Below are 18,652 nucleotides of genomic sequence, written 5' to 3' on the forward strand. Positions count from 1 at the left end.
ACTGAGGAAGAACAGGGCTCCCCTGGCCCTGGCGCCGCGCGCCAGCGGGGGCTGGACAGGTGCCCCCCGACGTGCTCTTTCCTCCTGGAGGCGCTCGCACCCAGCAGAGGCCCCGCACGTGCTGGCCGGGGCGCGGGGTCAGCGTGTCCCCTCCGCCTCCGCACACTGGCTTCCTCCGACCGCTGGAGCCAGCTATCCTTGGCACGGGGAGGATTTATAATTGTTGTGTCTCAAAGCTCCTAACTCTCTAGTAACGACCAACTGGTGGAAATGTCAGTGAATGGAGCTTTGTTGCGCTGCGAACTCCAGCCCGGAGCTACACACAGAAAGACCCTTTCTGTGGGCTGTTCCTGCACAGACCCATCTGGCTTTGCAGCCTGAGTCCCAGCAAAAGCAAGCTTCCCAAGGAGGCGCAGGTCCCGGCGCTCACGTCCGTTACCTGCTGGTCTCCTCCGCCCGCCGGCCTGCTCGGTCTGGACACAGCTGCCTGCTTTCCAAGCAGCCGTCCGAGGGAGAGGGGTGCGGGGCCTGAGGCCTGTGCCACGTGGGAGCAGTCCTGGGGCCACCAGCTCCCCAAACCCTCCCGGGAATGTCACTTGGTCTCTGTGCTCACAGAGGTTGCCAAGGACCCGTGAGACTACGCAGCGGGAGCTGCCTCCAAGCCCCAACCCGAGCACTTGACTTTGGATCCCCACCGCCACCTCCTCCTGTTCCCTGCTTTGGCCTGGGGTGCCTTCCCCTCACCAATGCGCTGGCCTCACCGTTACCAGCCGTCTCCTGTCTCCCCGCAGACCTGCCTTCCTGCGGACAACCTGTACCTGTGCTCCGGGGTCCTTTCTCTCCAGATCTCTAGTGTCTTTCTGGAAACTTCCAGTCAAGAGCCAGCCTCCCAGAAAGCAGGAGGTTGGAACACAGTGCAAACAAGGGCGCCCGCGGGGCTTCGGGCGAGGTGTGGAGGCTGGAGCGGGGATGCTGGGATGACAGCACAGCCTGGGGCCATGGCCTCACCTGCTCCCGACCTTATGCAAGTCATGCCTGCTCTGAGCTTGCTTTTTATTTTCATCCTAAAAGGGAGCTAGCAAAAAAGCCCAGGACTACTTAAATACTCTCTTCGAAACCTTTCGCCCGGCCCGTGGTGCTTCTCAATATTTGTTTTTATGATTGCGGTGGCATTGACCAACATGTGATCTCATGATTTGCCATATCAAAATGCGTTCCAAGTTCAAATATGCCTGGGGAATGCTGTGAACTGAAGCTTACCCGAGGACACATGGAGGTTCAGAGTTCTTGCACACAGCCCTGTCTACTTTCTCACCCATAATATGCGGCCAATAATCGTCTCTTCCTCCTATTATTATGTGAGCGTGAGATAAGGTGCCATATATTAAACACTTAGCAAAATACTTGGCGTTGCACATGTGCCCAATATATGCCAGCAAGGAATGTTACTATTACTACTCAGACGGTGACTATTTAATGATATTGAGAACTCATGAAATATAAAGAAAACCAAAAATCTTTTCAATCTTGAACAAAGTGTTTCCCAAACATATTTGACCACAGGGCTCCCTTCACTCTGCCCTTTGTAAGTACCTAGATTGTGCTGGCCATGTAGGAGAGTGTCTGTGATTCACTGCACGAAGGGAATAATAGATGGGCAGGTATCAATCACTCCCATGTAGGAGAAATTATTCTTCCTGCATTAAAGTATTATTATGTTGAATTCAATCGCAGAGTCCCCAAACTGAGGGGAAAAAATCCAATGGGTGTATTATTGTGCAGCCTCCGACCTTCCCAGATAGTGTGTTAATTCCCAGGCCTTTAGTAGCTTCTGAAAAGCTGCAGAATGCTTAACCACTGCTGCTAAGGCATAAATCAATGTCACCTACTCTTTTCTGAACATTTTGTACTAAGATAATTATATGAAAAAACCTCTTATATCTGAAAGTCTTGTGGTCTCAAATCTCTACTTTCTATAACTGGACAGAAGGCAGAAGTAATCCTTGTTCATTTTATGTGTGAATCTGACTGGCTAAGGGATGCCCAGGTAGCTGGTAAGACATTATTTCTGGGCGTGTCTGTGAGGGTGTTTAGGGAAGAGATTAGCATGTGAATTGGTGAACTGAATAAAGCCATTGTCTTCACCAATGCTGTGGACCGCATCCTGTGCCCTGTGGGCCTGCTTTGAAGAGAAAGGCAGAGGAAAAGTGTGGCTGAGTTCTCTCTGGCTGCTTGAGTTGAGCACCCATCCTCTCTTGCCCTGCGGCCATCTATGCTCCCGTTCCCGGGCCTGGGGCTCAGACCAGGACTTACCCCCTCAGCCCCTGGTTCTCAGGCCTTGGGATTCAGACTGAATCATACGCCAGCTCTGCTGCTTCTCCAGCTTACAGAAGGCCTTCTCTGCCTGTGAGCCAATCCTGTAATCAATTTCCTCTTTGAAATATCTAAACATATCCCATTGCTTCTGCTGCTCTGGAGAATCCTGACTAATACAGACCTCATGGGATAGCCATGCGGTGCAGTTTTATGGTAACTTACATTTTATTTATGCTTTATTTTTGAAAGTTGAAAAAATAGCCATAAAAGTACACCACCTTTTGGGAAAACTAAATTAATATATAGTTTATTTTAAAATGAATCTACATTCTAAAAATTCATTTTAAAAATGTAAAATAAAATTTAAAAAATAATGAAAAAAAGTTATTTGCCTCATTAGTGAGTGTACTTTTAAAGGAAGAACTGATCTTTTTTCTCTAGACAGCTTGTATGCAGCACTGTACCTGACACTAATGTACTTAGCAGGCACTAAATACATTTTTAATATAATAATACCTCTCCAAGTACATTTAAAATATACAAATTAATTTATACAGCTTTCATTACCTAACTCTTCAGTTTCATGAGAAAGATTATGAATTCTTGCAGACAGGTAATGTAATGTGAACCTTTCTATTAATTCAATGAAATTCAATGAAACCAATATTATTATGCCAGACACCTGGTATTTACTCAGGTTTGGGGGATAGAAAATTTAAATTTAGCAAGATTTCTCCTAAATGGACATTAACAATAAATTTGAAGATGTTTCATTATTTGTTAAATTGTTTCCATTTGAAGTGGCTAGAAATATTTGGTCACGTCATTATGTTCCATAGATTCCACTAGTGTACACAAGACAAGATACTGTGAAGGAAAACACTATTTGGGGTCCAAACCAATTCTTTATAACAAATGCCTTTTAAAAGACTATTAAGATAAGTCTTTTGTTCGTCTTGCATAACAATAATAGAAAAGATGAAATTCTATTAGGGTTGCATTAAGATTTTTATGCAGATCCTCAAATGCCCACCAGGCCATTTGACAAAATGCAAATCCTTAAATTCTTCTTTGGAATCCTTCCAGGGAAAATTAGCATTCTCTTTGCAATGTGACAAGTCTACCACAAGAGGGCACTGTACTCCCAATTCATTGAAAAAGAAGCTAAAATTAGAAACATTCTGTCCTGGCTTACTGCAGATTCCAGATGTTGCGAAAGGAACGCCTACACGTGTCTATTGTACTTGGACAAAGATGAAACAGAAGCCTTGTTAGCTCAGTTCTTCCAAAGGCAAGAAAACAAATGTAATGAGAACTATTGGTCAGAACTTCAAGTAATTTCTCATTCGTCCACAAGGCGGCGCGCCTTCCTTGATGATAGCTGTGCTGACCCACTGAGCCAGCTGTAAATTTTTTTAAAAACTTGTCTTGACTGTCATTTTGAAAAAATAATATTTCTGGTAAATAGAAGCTTTATTAAGAAAATTTTAAAGTTTTTTTCATCTAACTATGAACATTTTTTATCTTCAGAGAATGTGTTTCTGTTAACATTGCAATAGAGACAATCTTCACTATGTCTAAGGAATTTTCACCAGTGCCTGAGCAGAGGTTCATTAACACAGGTAATTCTGAATCTCACACGTTTCCGGTGCTCGGTTCACACACTCTCAACAAAACTGACAGAAATTCTTATTTTAAACAATCAGTAACAATTTATCCAGGAAAACCATGAAAAAGATAAATTCTATTTTGAGGAGCATGATTTCATTACTTAGTGTTGCAGTTAGGTTTTAAATTACGCTAAGTGTAGCTGGATACTTTTCTCACTCATAAGATCTCGTTTTGCCTTTTGACTTGCATAGTCCATATTAAAGTCCTCAAGCTCGAGGCATTTCTGGGCTGGATTGAAGCGCTTGGAACTGTGGTTTCTTTTTGTCACATTAGGGTGACGTACTCTTCCCCTTAGGAAGCGGGAAGAAGCAGGGTGGGTGAGAATGGGATTATATAAGAAATGTAGACTGGTATGATGTAACAATATTGATGAGCTTTTTTTTTGTTAATCCTCACCTGAGGACATTTTTCCCATTGATATTTAGCCAGAGCGCAAGGGAGGGAGGAAGTGAAAGAGAGAGAGAGAGAGAGAGAGAGAGAGAGAGAGAGAGAGAGCGCGCGCTGGACATGCTTTGCTGGGAAAGTTGTTTGCTCCACAGCTTGTTTCTTGGAGAATGTTGCTCCACCACAGCAGAGGTACAGCGGTCAATGAGTCTGGGTAATGTTTCACACTACATAACTCCTCTTGGACTTTCAAATGCACATTTACATACTAAAGACTGAGAAGTTCTACAGTAAGCCTGCTAAACTTTGTAACAGTTTTCCAGGACTCTTTATATTTTCCATGCAACACAGCTCTGGCCAAGGGAGTTAAGAATGCTGCCATGAGTCTGTGCAATTGACCACTTTCTGCTCATAAATTGCCAGTTTGACTCTGCTGGATTTGGATACAACTGTCGATCAAGGTCTTGCAGGGCTAAGATGGTCAAACTAACATATAAGCGAGGTTCCTGGTCCAAATAGTCTATGGAAAAGTGATGGTCCATGATGATGAATAAGCTTTTCATTAGCTGAAAGGTTGCAAGAATAGTATTTAAAAAACAAACAAACTCCTATATCCTTCATCCAGAGTCAATTGTCATGATTTTACCATATTTGAATTATCATATTCTCTTTGTAGACAGACAATAGATATAGATTGAATTCTTTTCTAAACTCTTTGAGAATAATTTGAACAAGTTGAAGACATCTAGCAATAATCATCAAAATTCTCAAATATTTATAATTATTAAATAAAAATTCTCAAAAATATATAATTATTACATCTGTACTTGCACTTATGGTAACTTATTGTGAGGAAATATTTATAGATATGAAAGTTTTAATTATAAGAATGCTACCCATAGCAATGTTGATCATATTGAAAAACTGGAAATGGCCAGTATAGCCAACAATAAGCATTTGGTTGAGCAAATTGTATCAGGCAAGTAGATACTACTTGTAAACATCCTCCTGTCTGCCACTCCTCACTGGCCTCTGCAGCCATTAGGGGAAAGTTCAAAACCCCGAATATGTCTGCTGCTGCTGACTGTACCACTCTTCTCACTCCCAGGACTCCTTTGATCCTGTTTGATACCCTTCAGAGAAACTGATCACTCAAGACACCCCCAACCTCACAGGGCCTTGATGAACATTGGTTTCATCATATGTAGGTCTCTCCTCTCCCCACCCTACCTGCTTTAACAATCAAACTGCGGACCATTGTACGTGGAGGCTCCGTTTCCCCTCAGGACCCAGGCACTCAGCCCAGGACAGATGTGACTGGATCCAGCGCAGCAATGACAAGCCTGGGCTGTTCAGGAAGGTCTTCCAATGTTAAGAGCAAACTCAGAATATAATCAGAATCTTACCAAGTCTTCAATAGATAACTTATTCCAATTTCAAATAGAGTCAATTTCTCAAAATTCTATATATTCATAAGAATTTGTAGCAGAACAATGACAGCTTTATTCTTAGCAACATCAACTGAAAAAATCGATTCCCATTTCTCCAAAAAAATGCAAGCTTCCAAAAGCTATGTATCCTTTTCTAGCCAGTATGTTTACCTTCCTTACCAAGAACAATGAAAGCAGATAATATTACATAATTTCCAAAGGAAATCATTCTACTTTGACATCTTAGGTTCAGACGTCCTGAAGGAAAAACAAACATAAAATTTCAGATAGGGAATGTCTGGGATTATCATATTTCTTATATAAATATTTGGATGGAAAAATAATAAAGTCTAATATAGCAGTTATAAAATAAAAAGAAGAAAAGCTAACTATAATATATGCCTCATAAATATTACAGACATTTCATTATGTGGACAAAATTCTTAGAATCAGGAAGGAAACACACCAAAACATAACATTTATTTAAAGGACAATATAGTTGGTATTGAAGACATTGTTTGCTGGGGAGAAAGGGCTTAAACACAGGATAGAAAATGCAAAGTGCTTAATTGATGTGACTGAAAACATCCGTACAAAATCACTTCTCTCTAGGAGTGTACAAGATGCCACACAAAAAGTTACTTTCATTTGGTTTATTCATATGATCCAACTTAAGAAATGAGGAGAGAACACTTAACAAGATTTAGCTGAACTCTACAGAGAGAACCCAAAAACTCAAGATTGTCAGTTGGTAGCAACTGCATTACGGAAAGTTAGTCTGTTACTTAATATAAAAATAAATCTACAATAGCAAGTGTGACTCGGATTGAGCCAGTAGGCAACACGTGTGACCCTGACCGCAGTCAGTGAGGTGCTACGTGGACCTCACACCCTCCTCGGCTGGCTCACACTGTCTGGCCTTTGACCTGGACCCCCAAAAGGACCCGACAGCACAGGGTTGCAGCCAACTACATTTTTTCCTCAGCCTACAATCAGTTAGGTACCAGTTCTCTGTTTCCCACAGCCTCTTTCCTTTCTTCCTTTTTGGTGCCAGAGCTCACGAAAACACTCACCTGGCCAGCGCTGAGCAGGATGCAGACGCACTCTGAGATGGGTTCGGGGTTGTACCAACAGACTCAGATAAATGAAGACATGAAAATGGGCATCATCAAAAAGCACCGAGGTCTGGGGCCCTCGGGGAATTCCCAGAAAAGGACAGGACTGGGTCACACTGAAAGGCAGGGGACCGTTGTTTATGCTCCGGAAGTCACACCCAAAGAGCAATAAAGGGGAAGAAAACTGGAGTGGAGAGCACTTCCTTTGACAGTTTTTAAAAGGAATATAGAAGCCAAGCCAACATTTAAAAATTAAAATAGCAATTACACATGTTTGCATAAATGTAATGCAGAAGGAAATAAAGAATTCTTCTACTTCCGCTTGACTTGGTCCACATTTTGGTCAGGCCAGTTTTGCTTTATTGGTAATGGATACATTTTATCAGCCATGTCTGAGGAAGAGGAGAGAACCCATGCCATCTCTCAGGGAGACTGGGAGAGTGGGGAGGGAGGGAGTAGATGAAAGGGAAGTCTCCACACTCCTCATGCCCCAAGTGTCTTTCACCCGCACATTAAACGAGTTTCCAATCAGAGAAAACATCGTCACCAAGGACCACAGAACTAGGACCAGGAGTGTAGGCCGCTCAGCATGCTGCCCAGGACTGTGAGGCACACCAGCAGCTGAAGAGAGAGGCTTCTGTGCAGGGAAGAGGAAGGAGAGGTGCACACCAAGGGCTCTGTTTTAGAAGGTCTTTCTATATCTGGAGGCAAGGCCGTCATCCCTTGGATCTGAGAGGGAAAGAGCAGACAACGCCAATGAGTGTGTGATCCAAGAGCAGGACTGTGGCCACGCGTGCTCAGTCCTTGCACTTCTGCAGGAATCAAAGGGGCGGGGGCGGGGCACAGAGGGCTGCTGAGGCTGTCAAACATGAGGACAGTCACAACCTTAAGGATTCCGAGGGGGGAAGTGGGGAAGAGGGCCAGGCAGGCTTCTGGGACAGGGGGGATACAAAACAGGCTCCATCGCTTTTTGTAATTCTCATCTCATCCTATTCCTGCTTCACTACAAGTTTAGTTTTAGAATAAATTTTCTCTTTAAAAGGAAAGAAATCAGGAGTTTTTGGTCAACCCCAGGTAACCATAAAACAAATTATCGATGGATCGTTGGATTTATGGGTATTCACCTGTTCCCTAGATTTCACCTGTTGTGGATTCAGGTAAAATGTGACATCTGGTTTCCCCCGAAGATGAAAACAAGCAGGGCTTACCGACCACTCTGCATTGTCGGTCTTGGAGCATCTCACGTTCACCGGCAGGCTCAGGACAAGCTTGTTGAAGGACAGACCTTCCTTTTTAGTCCACTTAAACTTATTCATCGCATCCATGAAGGAAAGGTTTTTATATTGCTTGGGGCTTTTGATAATGAAAGGCCAGGTCCTGAATTTAAAATTAAAAAAAAAACACCCACAATTAGTAATATTCAGAATAAAAGCATTACATGTTTCCATTACTTTTCACTAGATATCATGCTTGTTCATTTTTACAAACAAAGTTGATCTAATGCAACAGCAGTTACTAGAGGAAATACATACCAAATAAGGAGGATGACATGTAAAAAAAATGAAAGTCCCTGTTTTATTGGCAGATGGGTATTACTTTTAGACAATTTTAGCTCTGAAAGCTTCCCCAGAGTCTCACAATTCCTCGCTTATGTGTTTTGGCTCTTGTTAACAATATAACTGCTAACAAACAGTTCTAAATATTAAAATGCTAGTAGTGAAATAAAGAAATGTGTTAGTCCCGGCTGGCATGGCTCAGTGATTGAATGTTGACCTATGAACCGGGAGGTCACTGTTCAATTCCCCATCAGGGTACAGGCCGGAGTTGCGGGATACAGGCCGGAGTTTCGGGCTTCATCCCCAGTGGGGGTTGTGCAGGAGGCAGCCAATCAATGATTCTCTCTCATCATTGATGTTTCTATCTCTCTCTCCCTCTCCCTTCCTCTCTGAAATCAATAAAGATATGTTTAAAAAAAAGAAATGTGTAGCATCTTAAAAAGTACCGTAACTGAGATGGACATTTCAGTTCCATAGAGTTGAGAAGCCTGACCCCTAGTGGCCGCCCTATTCTGGCTTGCTGACCTGGAGATAAATTCAAAAGATTTGAAATTGAAACAATGTTTTTACAATTTTACTGAGAAAAGAAATATTCTTCAGCAATGAGCTTTGCTTCTACTTGCTGCTCTAATAAAACAAACCTGTTAAATGTCCAAGAAAGAAAGAACAAATCAAGAAGAATGGCAAGACCTGCTTGAAAAGTTACTCTTCGTTAAATATATTTATATTATTGATTCCTGAAAGAAGGAAAAGTGTAAGTGCTGATATATAAACAAATTTACATAAATGAATCCATGGGCCTTCCAGTAGATTATCATGGTAACCATCAGGTCTCTGGCTCCCATGATGTTCCAATAATTACCAAATAATTAACCTCCAACTGAGGAATCTATATTTTCATATTTTATCTTCACAACTCCTTCTTTTAAACACATAAACTATTCAGGCACATTGAGTATTATTTTATTAAGGAAATTAAACATCCTTTATTAATTTTTTAGATTTATAAAGTCTTAATGTCTAAAATTGTTTCCTCTATACTCTGGTAAATAATAACAATAAAAAACAATGCATACCAAACGATGATGTTTCTATTCTTCAGTCCTAACTTCCTTTTTACCTTTAATTAAAGTCAATATATCTTTGTTGAGTTTTAAATGCACTATTTTGTACAGAGACTCTAAGGTTAAATGCTATAAAGGAGGAGCAGTCAGCATCACTCTACATTAAGCATATCTATCGATGACCTAGAACCCGTCGCATTTTAATATTTAAACATGCTGTGAAGATTTGTAGGGATGCAATTCAGAATCAGTATAAAGTAAAAACTTGACTTGAAAAGTGCCTATTATGTTTATGTACAATGTCATTTTAAATACAATAAAAGCTACATATAGGTTTTATTGAATATATAATAATTTTAAAATCAAATACTGAAAATTAAATTTACTTTTCAAAAGGTAAGGTGTCTAGCTGGAAAAAAAGAAAATCAACTTCATAGCTAGGGGAATACGGGGCGGGGCGGGAGGGGGGAGGGGTGGTCATAACACACCGCAAGGTGGCACTGGAATCTCTGCTAAGGATCTGAGGTGGCCTAACCCCTCTGAGCTCTCAGCAGACTTGCTGATGAGAATGAATACTGTATTATTGTACTTTGATAAGATCTTAAAAAGCTTTGCTGCTAGGATACATCAGAAAACTAGTATTTCTTGACATGAGGTATAAACACATTTGTTAACTTACTTTTAATAAATGGAAAGGATTTTAAAGGAGAAGCCCAGTGGTTCATATGTGGGAAACAAACAGCATAGCACGACTGAGTAACCTGGGGATGGAGTCACCAACCTCTCTGAGATGGCATCCCTGGCTCACGTTTACTGCCTCCTTTCCATTCCTACTGACTTTGTGCAGGCCCCTACTCTATGACAACATCACACCATCACTTTCAGCCTATCCTACACCACACGTTCAGGTTACCTCTGGAGAAAAGAGGACAAAACAGAAAGAGGAGAAATCCTGAAAAAGTGAACATTTATCCTGAGTACTTTTCCTTATAAGACTAAACCAGAAATAGTTGACCTTGAAATAGCAAGTTCTTCTGCTATCACTGGGACTGGGAATTAGTTAGGAAGACTAGGAATGTTCTAGAAATTAAAACAATTAAATTTCTACACATCTTGGCATACTGTAAATGTCTACCCAGATAAAAATTTGTAAAAGGGTATTATTTATATATTACTGTAGTTGATTAAAATAAATTACATTATATTGTTTAATAATGAGTAATTTTTCTTTGTAAGTTTAATCTAATTGATAAGTTGATTAAAAATGTATACAAAAAAGAAATAAACTTAGACTATCCATAACAATTTGGAGGAAGAAAAAAATGACAATGTTTAGGGATTTACACCCTCTTATTTAAAGTTATACTATTATAAAACTATAATAATTGAATGTGGTATTATATTAAGGCTAAACATGTATAACCATGATACAGAATTCAGAGTCCAGAAATAGTTCATGGTCAAATGATTTTAAACAAACATTCCAGTATAATTCAATGGGAAACGGGTGGGTTTTTTCATCAAATGGTTCTTAAACAACTTGATATCCATAGGAAAAACAATGAACCTTAGTATTTAGCTCATACCACACACAGATATTTATTTAAAATATATCATCAACCAAAATGTAAAACCTAAAACTATAAACTTCTTAGGAAAATAAAACACAGGAGAAAATCTTCATGACCGTGGGTAGGCACAGATTTCTTACACAGGATACCAAAAGCACAAAACAAACCATAAATGATTAAATTGACTTCAAAAATAGAGCTAAAAAAAGAAAATCAAAACACAAAATGGAGGATATTATTTGCAAAAATATACATGACAAAGGACTTATATCCAAAGTATAAAGAACTCTTTAAAAATCTAAAAAAGTCTGATACGTCAATAATAAAATAAATAACCCAACTAAACAATAGACAAAAATTTGAAAAATTAAAGAGGATCATATATAAAAGACCAATAATCATGTGAAAAGAGGCTCACCATTGTTAGTCACAAGGGAAATGGAAAATAAAACCAAAATAAGATATCATACGACATACACATTAAAATAGATGAAATTTAAAATATTGTAAATATTGAAAGAATGTTAAGCCATAGGAGTTCTTGTATATTAATGGTGAGAACATAAAAAGGTCCACCATTTTGTAGAAAATGATGAAAGTCTTATTAAATAAATGTAAACTCTGTATACAATCCAGTGGTTCCACCACTAGGCATTAACTCAGAAAATTGAAGACATATGTCCATACAAAGTCAAATACAGTAATGTTCACAGCAGCTTTCTTCATAATAGCCAGAAACAGAAAACAATACAAATGTCTTTTAACTGGTGAACTGATAAACAAACTTGGGTGTATCCACACAGGGGAATACTGCTCAGCAACAGAAAGGAACGGACTGCTGATACATGTACCAGCGTAGATGAATCTCAGAAACCTCTAGGTCAAGACAACAACAACAAACAAATAAACAAACAAAAAAACAGGCATAAAAGAGCACATACTATATGATCACATTTTTATAAAATCTAGAAAAAATCAAGCTAGTATAGTGACATAAAGCAGATTCACAGTTCCATGGGATTGTCTCCAGATGGGCCTAACAGTGGTCAGCAAACTGTGGCTCGCAAGCCACATGCGGCTCTTTGGCCCCTTGAGTGTGGCTCTTCCACAAAATACCACGTGCGGACGCACACGTACAGTGCGATTGAAACTTCGTGGCCCATGCACATAAGTCTGTATTTTGTGGAAGAGCCACACTCAAGGGGTCAAAGAGCCGCTTGTGGCTCGTGAGCTGCGGTTTGCCGAGCCGCGGTTTGCCGACCACTGCTAGGGGAATGGGTGTTGGGAAGTGCACCGTGAGGCAGTCTCCCTAGTAAGAAGTGAGGGCTGCGGGCTGCAGTGGCTTTGCAGTGGCTGGGACATTCCTCCATGGAGAGGGATGTGGTCCTTACCAGTTAGAAAACTTCCTTGAATAGATTTTTAACAAAATCTGAGGAATGGTGAATCCATGCATTGTAATATAGAGTACACAGCCCCACCTCTATACCCACAGCCCTTTACCATCAAAATATATAAAAGTAGGCACACAATATATATCACCTAAACCTCTAACTGTGGTGTGGCAAGAAAGAAAGCTACTCTCAGATTTTCTTAGAAGGAAGTCAAGAATTCACCTACATTGTGTCAAAGATAAGTTTTAGGGAAAACTGACTCCTCAGAAGTAAGAAATGACATAACCATGCAAACACGGGGAGAAAAGGAAAGTATTTCACACTTCATGCAAAGAGACAGAAAAAGAAACTGACTCTAGAAGAAAATATAAACCAATTATACTGGAGAAAATTCCTACAAGTGTTTCATGTTATTAGCTCATTTAATAAGAACATGAATTCGATTAAACAAGAGCTCAAATAAAAGATGATGAAACAACAGAGTGAGATGAACAGGAAGATAGCAGAACAAAGGAAATAAATTTAGGACAAAACAACTTTAGTAGCAAATACATTTTTAAAAAGCAAGATGCAAAAGAGCACTTCTGAAAAATTATAAAATTCTTGAAAAAAAATCTAAAGTAGATTAGAAAAAAATGTGTAGCTACACTAAAACTTCCCTGAAATGCAAAAAAAGGGGGGGGGGCGGGGGGAGTGAATGTATGCACTGAAAGAACACTTTGTGTCTCAGGAAAATTTGATTCAGATGCTCAACACTGGAATATGTTCAAGTTAACTTATGTGTTCTACAGGTAAAGGACGAATGCTCCCATTCATCCCAAGAGATCTTCTAAGGGGCGGGGAGAGGGGGAGAAGTGAACCCAAAATATCTCCACCCAAATGCTGTCTAAATATAAGTGCAGGAATTCAAAAAATGTAAAAGAACTCAGGGCATAAAGCACCTGGAACCCCTTCTTGATTAAACAACTTGAGAAGAAAATATGATGAATCAAATTAAAGAACTCAAAAATGTAGAAATGAGATAAAGGTTGTGAATTATCACTGAATCTATTTTAAAAGTATAGTTACCTTAAATATTGTTAGAATTGGCTTTTAAAATTAAATGTGAAAATTAAAAATCTTGAAAATACAAAAATTATAACAAATATTTGGAGTTATAGAAAAGGGTGGTTGGAGACAATGTGAAAGTATGAGTGTCCTCTTTATCTTTTACGATCTAAAATTAAAACATGTAGTTTGGGGGAGGGGGAGAGAAAGAAAAAAGATAATAATAACAAAACAAATATAAGAAAATAATCAACAACAAAAAACCCAAAATTTAAAAAATAAGGGGAAAAATGCTAAAAAAACCCCAATCATGTAGTTTTTAAAAAGTGAGTGTGACATTGTAATGCTTTTTACAATCTATTTTCTCAACATTTGTGAGCTCCTTTATTAAATACTGCCTCTTGTGGTTAAAAACAACAGCAACATTTATTTGAAGTTCAACAACTGTTCAGTATCTTTTTCTTCTGATAAAGTAAAACAAAATTAAATGTTAATGTTTTTGTTTAAAACATTGAACAAGTTATAATCTTTATAATAATAAAGATTATATCAATACCTACATAGAAAGATTCTGCAATAACTTTCAATTAATGTTAGTATTTAGTATATTTTTTTTCTACCAGAAGTTGAGGTGATGGCTTTTATCTTCTTTTTGAAACTTTTTCTGCATTACCTAAACTCTTTAATAATAAGCATTTGTGATTTTTACACATTATAAACATAAAGTGATTTTGCCTATAAAGAAAAAGAGAAACACCTCTCTCGGTTCTTTTACAAATAACACAGGAACTTTGCAGCATATGAACCTGCCTGGAACTGCATGGATGTGTGGTGCTGCAGAAAATAGAGAATTCATATAAACTCATTATCTATTCTGTTATCTAATCTTTGTAACTTTTTGCTCTTCTTTAAGCCTTGCCAGATCTGTAGGAGGCAAAGAAAAACTGCATCCTCCAGAACAGACAAATCCTGTAACAGGATATAGTTGTCTCTATTTTCCTACCAAGTCATCCTCTAATCTTAGGATGGCTATGGGATGTTTAAAATGAAATAGGGCACCTAACAAATTATTATATTAAAAGCACAAAATAAGAGATTTAAGGTTACATGTTATATGATATTCCTTTTTAGTACTGTATCCTGAAACCAAATTAGCAATTTTCTTTTAAGTAAAACAGAAAAATCACCCAGACCATTCCTCTCTTTCTGATCTTTTAACCAGTACCTTGTTAGTTTGGCCTCCAATAATATTTATGTCACGGTGATGATGAAAAATATGAAAGTTTGATTTAAAGTCCTGAGGCTTTTTTTCACTCAGAATTTTGAAGAATATTTAACCTGTAGTTAAATGGTTTTAGGTGGGCAATGACATCTCAAAAGTGACCTTGTTCTGTGAAGCCATTTCCCTGTCTCTCCAAGTAATGAAAAACTCCACTTCCTGGGGGTAACCTAAGGCATGGGTATGACCGAGCTTGCTGGGACATGGAAACAGGGCATTTGCAGAGGCTTTACACAGATAAATGCAAAAGAAAATATAAGACTATATCCCAGTGTTTCTAACATGACATTTTATGTATTGTTTTGATTTTTACTATTTTACTAGAGGCCCAGGGCACGAATTCCTGCACAGGTGGGGTCCCTCGGTGTGGCCTGTGGGGATTGGGCGGAAACTGGCAGTCCAACACCACCTGCCACTCCTGCCTGCCACCCCTGCTCATTCCAGCCCCACTGCACCTGCTGCGGGCTTGCACCCAGTCAGTCCTGATCGGGAGAGGCTCACGTCTGTCACCCATCCTGAAGGGCTGTGGTGGGGGGAGGCCGGGATGCAATCAGCCCTCCTGGCGAGCAGTGGGACACCCTTGCCAGCCCAGGACTCAGATCCATCCCATTGATGTTCCCACAGGAGCCACCTGGCGGCTGCTTTTATATTGTTTCTTTCTTGCAGAGCGTCTAGGGAGGGAAAGTGACCGTGGTGCCCTAGGCTGACTTCCAGGAAGCCGGCAGCACTGTCGGGATCCTGCTGGTGGTGCTGGTCCATCGGTGCCTGGCCCATTCTCCAAAGATTGGACTTGCAGGACTACTGAGGGAGGGAGTGGCTGCCGCCTGGTGGTCAGTGTGCATCATAGCAACCGGTTGACCAGTCATTTGGTCATTCGGTCGTTCAGTTGCTTAGGCTTATATATATAGAGATTTCTTTTTAACAAAAGGCATATCCTATAAAATAAAAACCTAATATGCAAATTGACCAAATGGCAAAACGACAGGTGGAATGAAGGGGAGTGGGCCTAAGCCAGCAGTTGGACATCCCCCAAGGGCTCCCGGACTGTGAGAGGGTGCAAGCTGGGCTGAGGGACCTCTCCCCCGCCACCCTACCCGCCCCCCCCCCGTGTGCATGAATTTCATGCAACAGGCGATATATACATATATATATATATATATATATATATATATGTATATATATAATCATAGACCACAATACAAACAGTTTATTGTGAATTACAGAATGTCTTAATTCTCTCAGTTTCCATTTCCTGCCCTATAAAACCAGGATTGCCAAGTCCCGCTCTACCTATTGAAATTGTGTGAAAATAACTTACATGAAATCATGCATCTAAAAATACTTCATAACTACAAACTAATTTACATAAGCATTTTGTTATTTGTATTTTAGTAGATCCAGATTTCTGTTTTGATGGTCACTGGGTTAGGTAAATAGGAACTCAGTACAACACATCTACAAATAATAAGTTTAATTTTTTTTTAAAAGAGTCTTTTTAGTTCATAATTTCTAATCCCTATAATACTTAGAAATAAAAAGTAGACCATAATTGTAGTCTCCATCAGCATCTGAATTGTACCACATCTTCATTGTTTTTTTACCCTCTTCTTAAATATACCCCCTCAAAAATCTATGCATAACTTTTGCCTAATTATACCAGTCTCTTTTAAAAAGTCCTAAGCATTAGAAAATCTTTCCTTATATTAAATAAAATATACACTCCAAAATTTCCACTAGGCACCCTAATTCTTCTCCATTATTTTTTCTACATCTACCTTAATATATCCAAAACAGAATTTTCAATTTTTTCTTCAAACAAGTTTCCCTACACCTATACCAATAGACCATTCACACATCGTCATGTTTCCTTCACTCGTCTTCTTCTATAACCAATTCCTTGTGATGCAATCAAGCAATTCCAGCGAGTGCTACCTTCAAAAGGTAACCTGAAGGTAACCATTTCTCACTAACTCTACTGCCACCACCTTGGTCCAAGGTACCCTTACCTCTCACCTGAGCAACCACAATAGTCCCCAGATTGGTATTATTCTGTCCAATCTTTTCTCAACACAGTAGCCAAATTGACTTTTAAAAAACACACTGCAATGGCTTCTTTTTGCACTTAAAACCCTAAGTTCTTATGCTGCCTATAAAGTCCTACATGATCTGGTCCCACTTGCTGTCAGACCTCCTCACTCATTCCCTACCATATTTCATCTGCTCCAGCCAAACCCACCTTCTTGTTGCTCTTTGAACATGCTAGCTTCATACCCACCATAAGGTCATTACCTGACTCTTCTCTTTGCATAGAGTATACTTGGATATGTTTGCATGGCTGGCTTCTCATCACTTAGGTTTCTGCTCAAAGGTCACTTCCAGCCATAGAGATTGAATGTGTGTGTCCACCCAAAATCCATTATGTTGAAATCCTAACACCCAAGGTGATGTTATTAGGAGATGAGGCCTTTGGAGTCTCTGCCCTCATTTATGGGATTAGTGCCCCTATAAAAGCAGCCCGAGAAAGCCCTCTTGCTCCTTCTGCCCCATGAGGTTACTGCGAAAGGATGACTGTCCATGAGGAAATGGGGCTTCACCAAACACTGATTCTGCCCCGGCTTTGATCTTGGACTTCCCAGCCTCCTGGGCTGTGAGAAATCAGTTTCTGGAGTTGATAAGCCACCCGAACAGACCTAGACTGTTTGTTCAAATGGTGTAGTTTATATTGAACACCGTTTTCCTCCCGGGAGTCTGGAATTTAGGTAATTTGCTAAGGAGACTAGCCCCCAATAAAAACTCTGAGTGCCCAGTCTCTAGTGAGCATACATGTTGTCATAATTTTTTTGTTAATCCTTACCTGAGGATATTTTTCCATTGATTTTTTAGAGGGAGTGGAAGGGAGAGAGAGAGACGGAGAGAAACATCGATGTGAGAGAGACACATCTATAGGTTTGCCTCCTGCATGTACCCTGACCAGGGCCAGGGAACCTGCCACCAAGGTACGTGCTCTTGACCAGAATAGAACCCAGGACCCTTCAGTCCACGGGCCGTGTTGCCATAATTTGATGCTGGTAGAATTAAGTACATTCTGTGTGACTCCACCAGAAAGGGTTTCTTGGGAACTTGCACCTGTTTTCCTGTTGACTTTACCCCATATGCTTTTTTCCTTTTGTTAATGTTCCTTTATATGATTTCACTGTAATTAATATTAGCCATGAGTACAACTATAAATATCTCTGAATCTGGGGGTAGTCCTGGGGACCCTGGACAAAGCAACCAAGAAGCTCACCTGGCCTTCCCAGTTGAAAATACTCAAATAGAACAACACTTAAAGGAATTCCATAACATGGTTATAGATCCAGTATAAAAATAATGTCATCCTGTTCTGAATTATATTGTCCCGACCATGAGCTTCATTTATTACTTACGTGACTGGCCTATAGATCTCCTTAACACCAATGAACTGAAGTTGCTCCATAATGTCTGGGATACTTGCACATCGAGCAAGATTAATTCTTGGGTAATAAAGAAGGTATGAGAGACACATTTCATTCCTGGTGCTTAGTCCTCCCTGCAAATGGAGATGTTTTATTTAGAAAAGTATGTTTGACTAATTGACACTTAGAGCACAGAAACCACCAAGATCATACAGTTCCTTCCAATGCTAAAATGTAATAAATCTTAAAGCTGAAAAATAATCTAAGTGACTATTTATAAATTAATGTGGTGGCTATTATACAATGACTTTACAAATTGCAAAAATATAATGTCTTACTTAATGAGCAAGTCAGGATTGAGTAAAGGGAGAAGCCATTCTACTAATGAGGCTGC

At 39.7% G+C, this 18,652-nt stretch overlaps 1 protein-coding gene across 1 annotated transcript in view; it reads right to left on the reverse strand.

The window, feature by feature from the left end:
* Positions 1-6,254: 6,254 nt before the first annotated feature.
* The window catches only part of MOXD1 (monooxygenase DBH like 1), a 79,745-nt gene continuing 67,347 nt past the window's right edge, over positions 6,255-18,652 (reverse strand). Inside the window, exons 10-12 of the mRNA XM_036317960.1 lie at positions 18,250-18,392; positions 8,125-8,293; positions 6,255-7,645 (exon numbers count right to left, since the gene is read on the reverse strand). Coding sequence (XP_036173853.1) covers positions 7,478-7,645; positions 8,125-8,293; positions 18,250-18,392 — 480 coding nt within the window. The 3' untranslated portion in view covers positions 6,255-7,477. The remainder of the gene's footprint in view (positions 7,646-8,124; positions 8,294-18,249; positions 18,393-18,652) is intronic.

Source organism: Myotis myotis, unplaced genomic scaffold, assembly GCF_014108235.1.
Source record: "Myotis myotis isolate mMyoMyo1 unplaced genomic scaffold, mMyoMyo1.p scaffold_m19_p_7, whole genome shotgun sequence".
Taxonomy (NCBI): Eukaryota; Metazoa; Chordata; class Mammalia; order Chiroptera; family Vespertilionidae; genus Myotis; species Myotis myotis.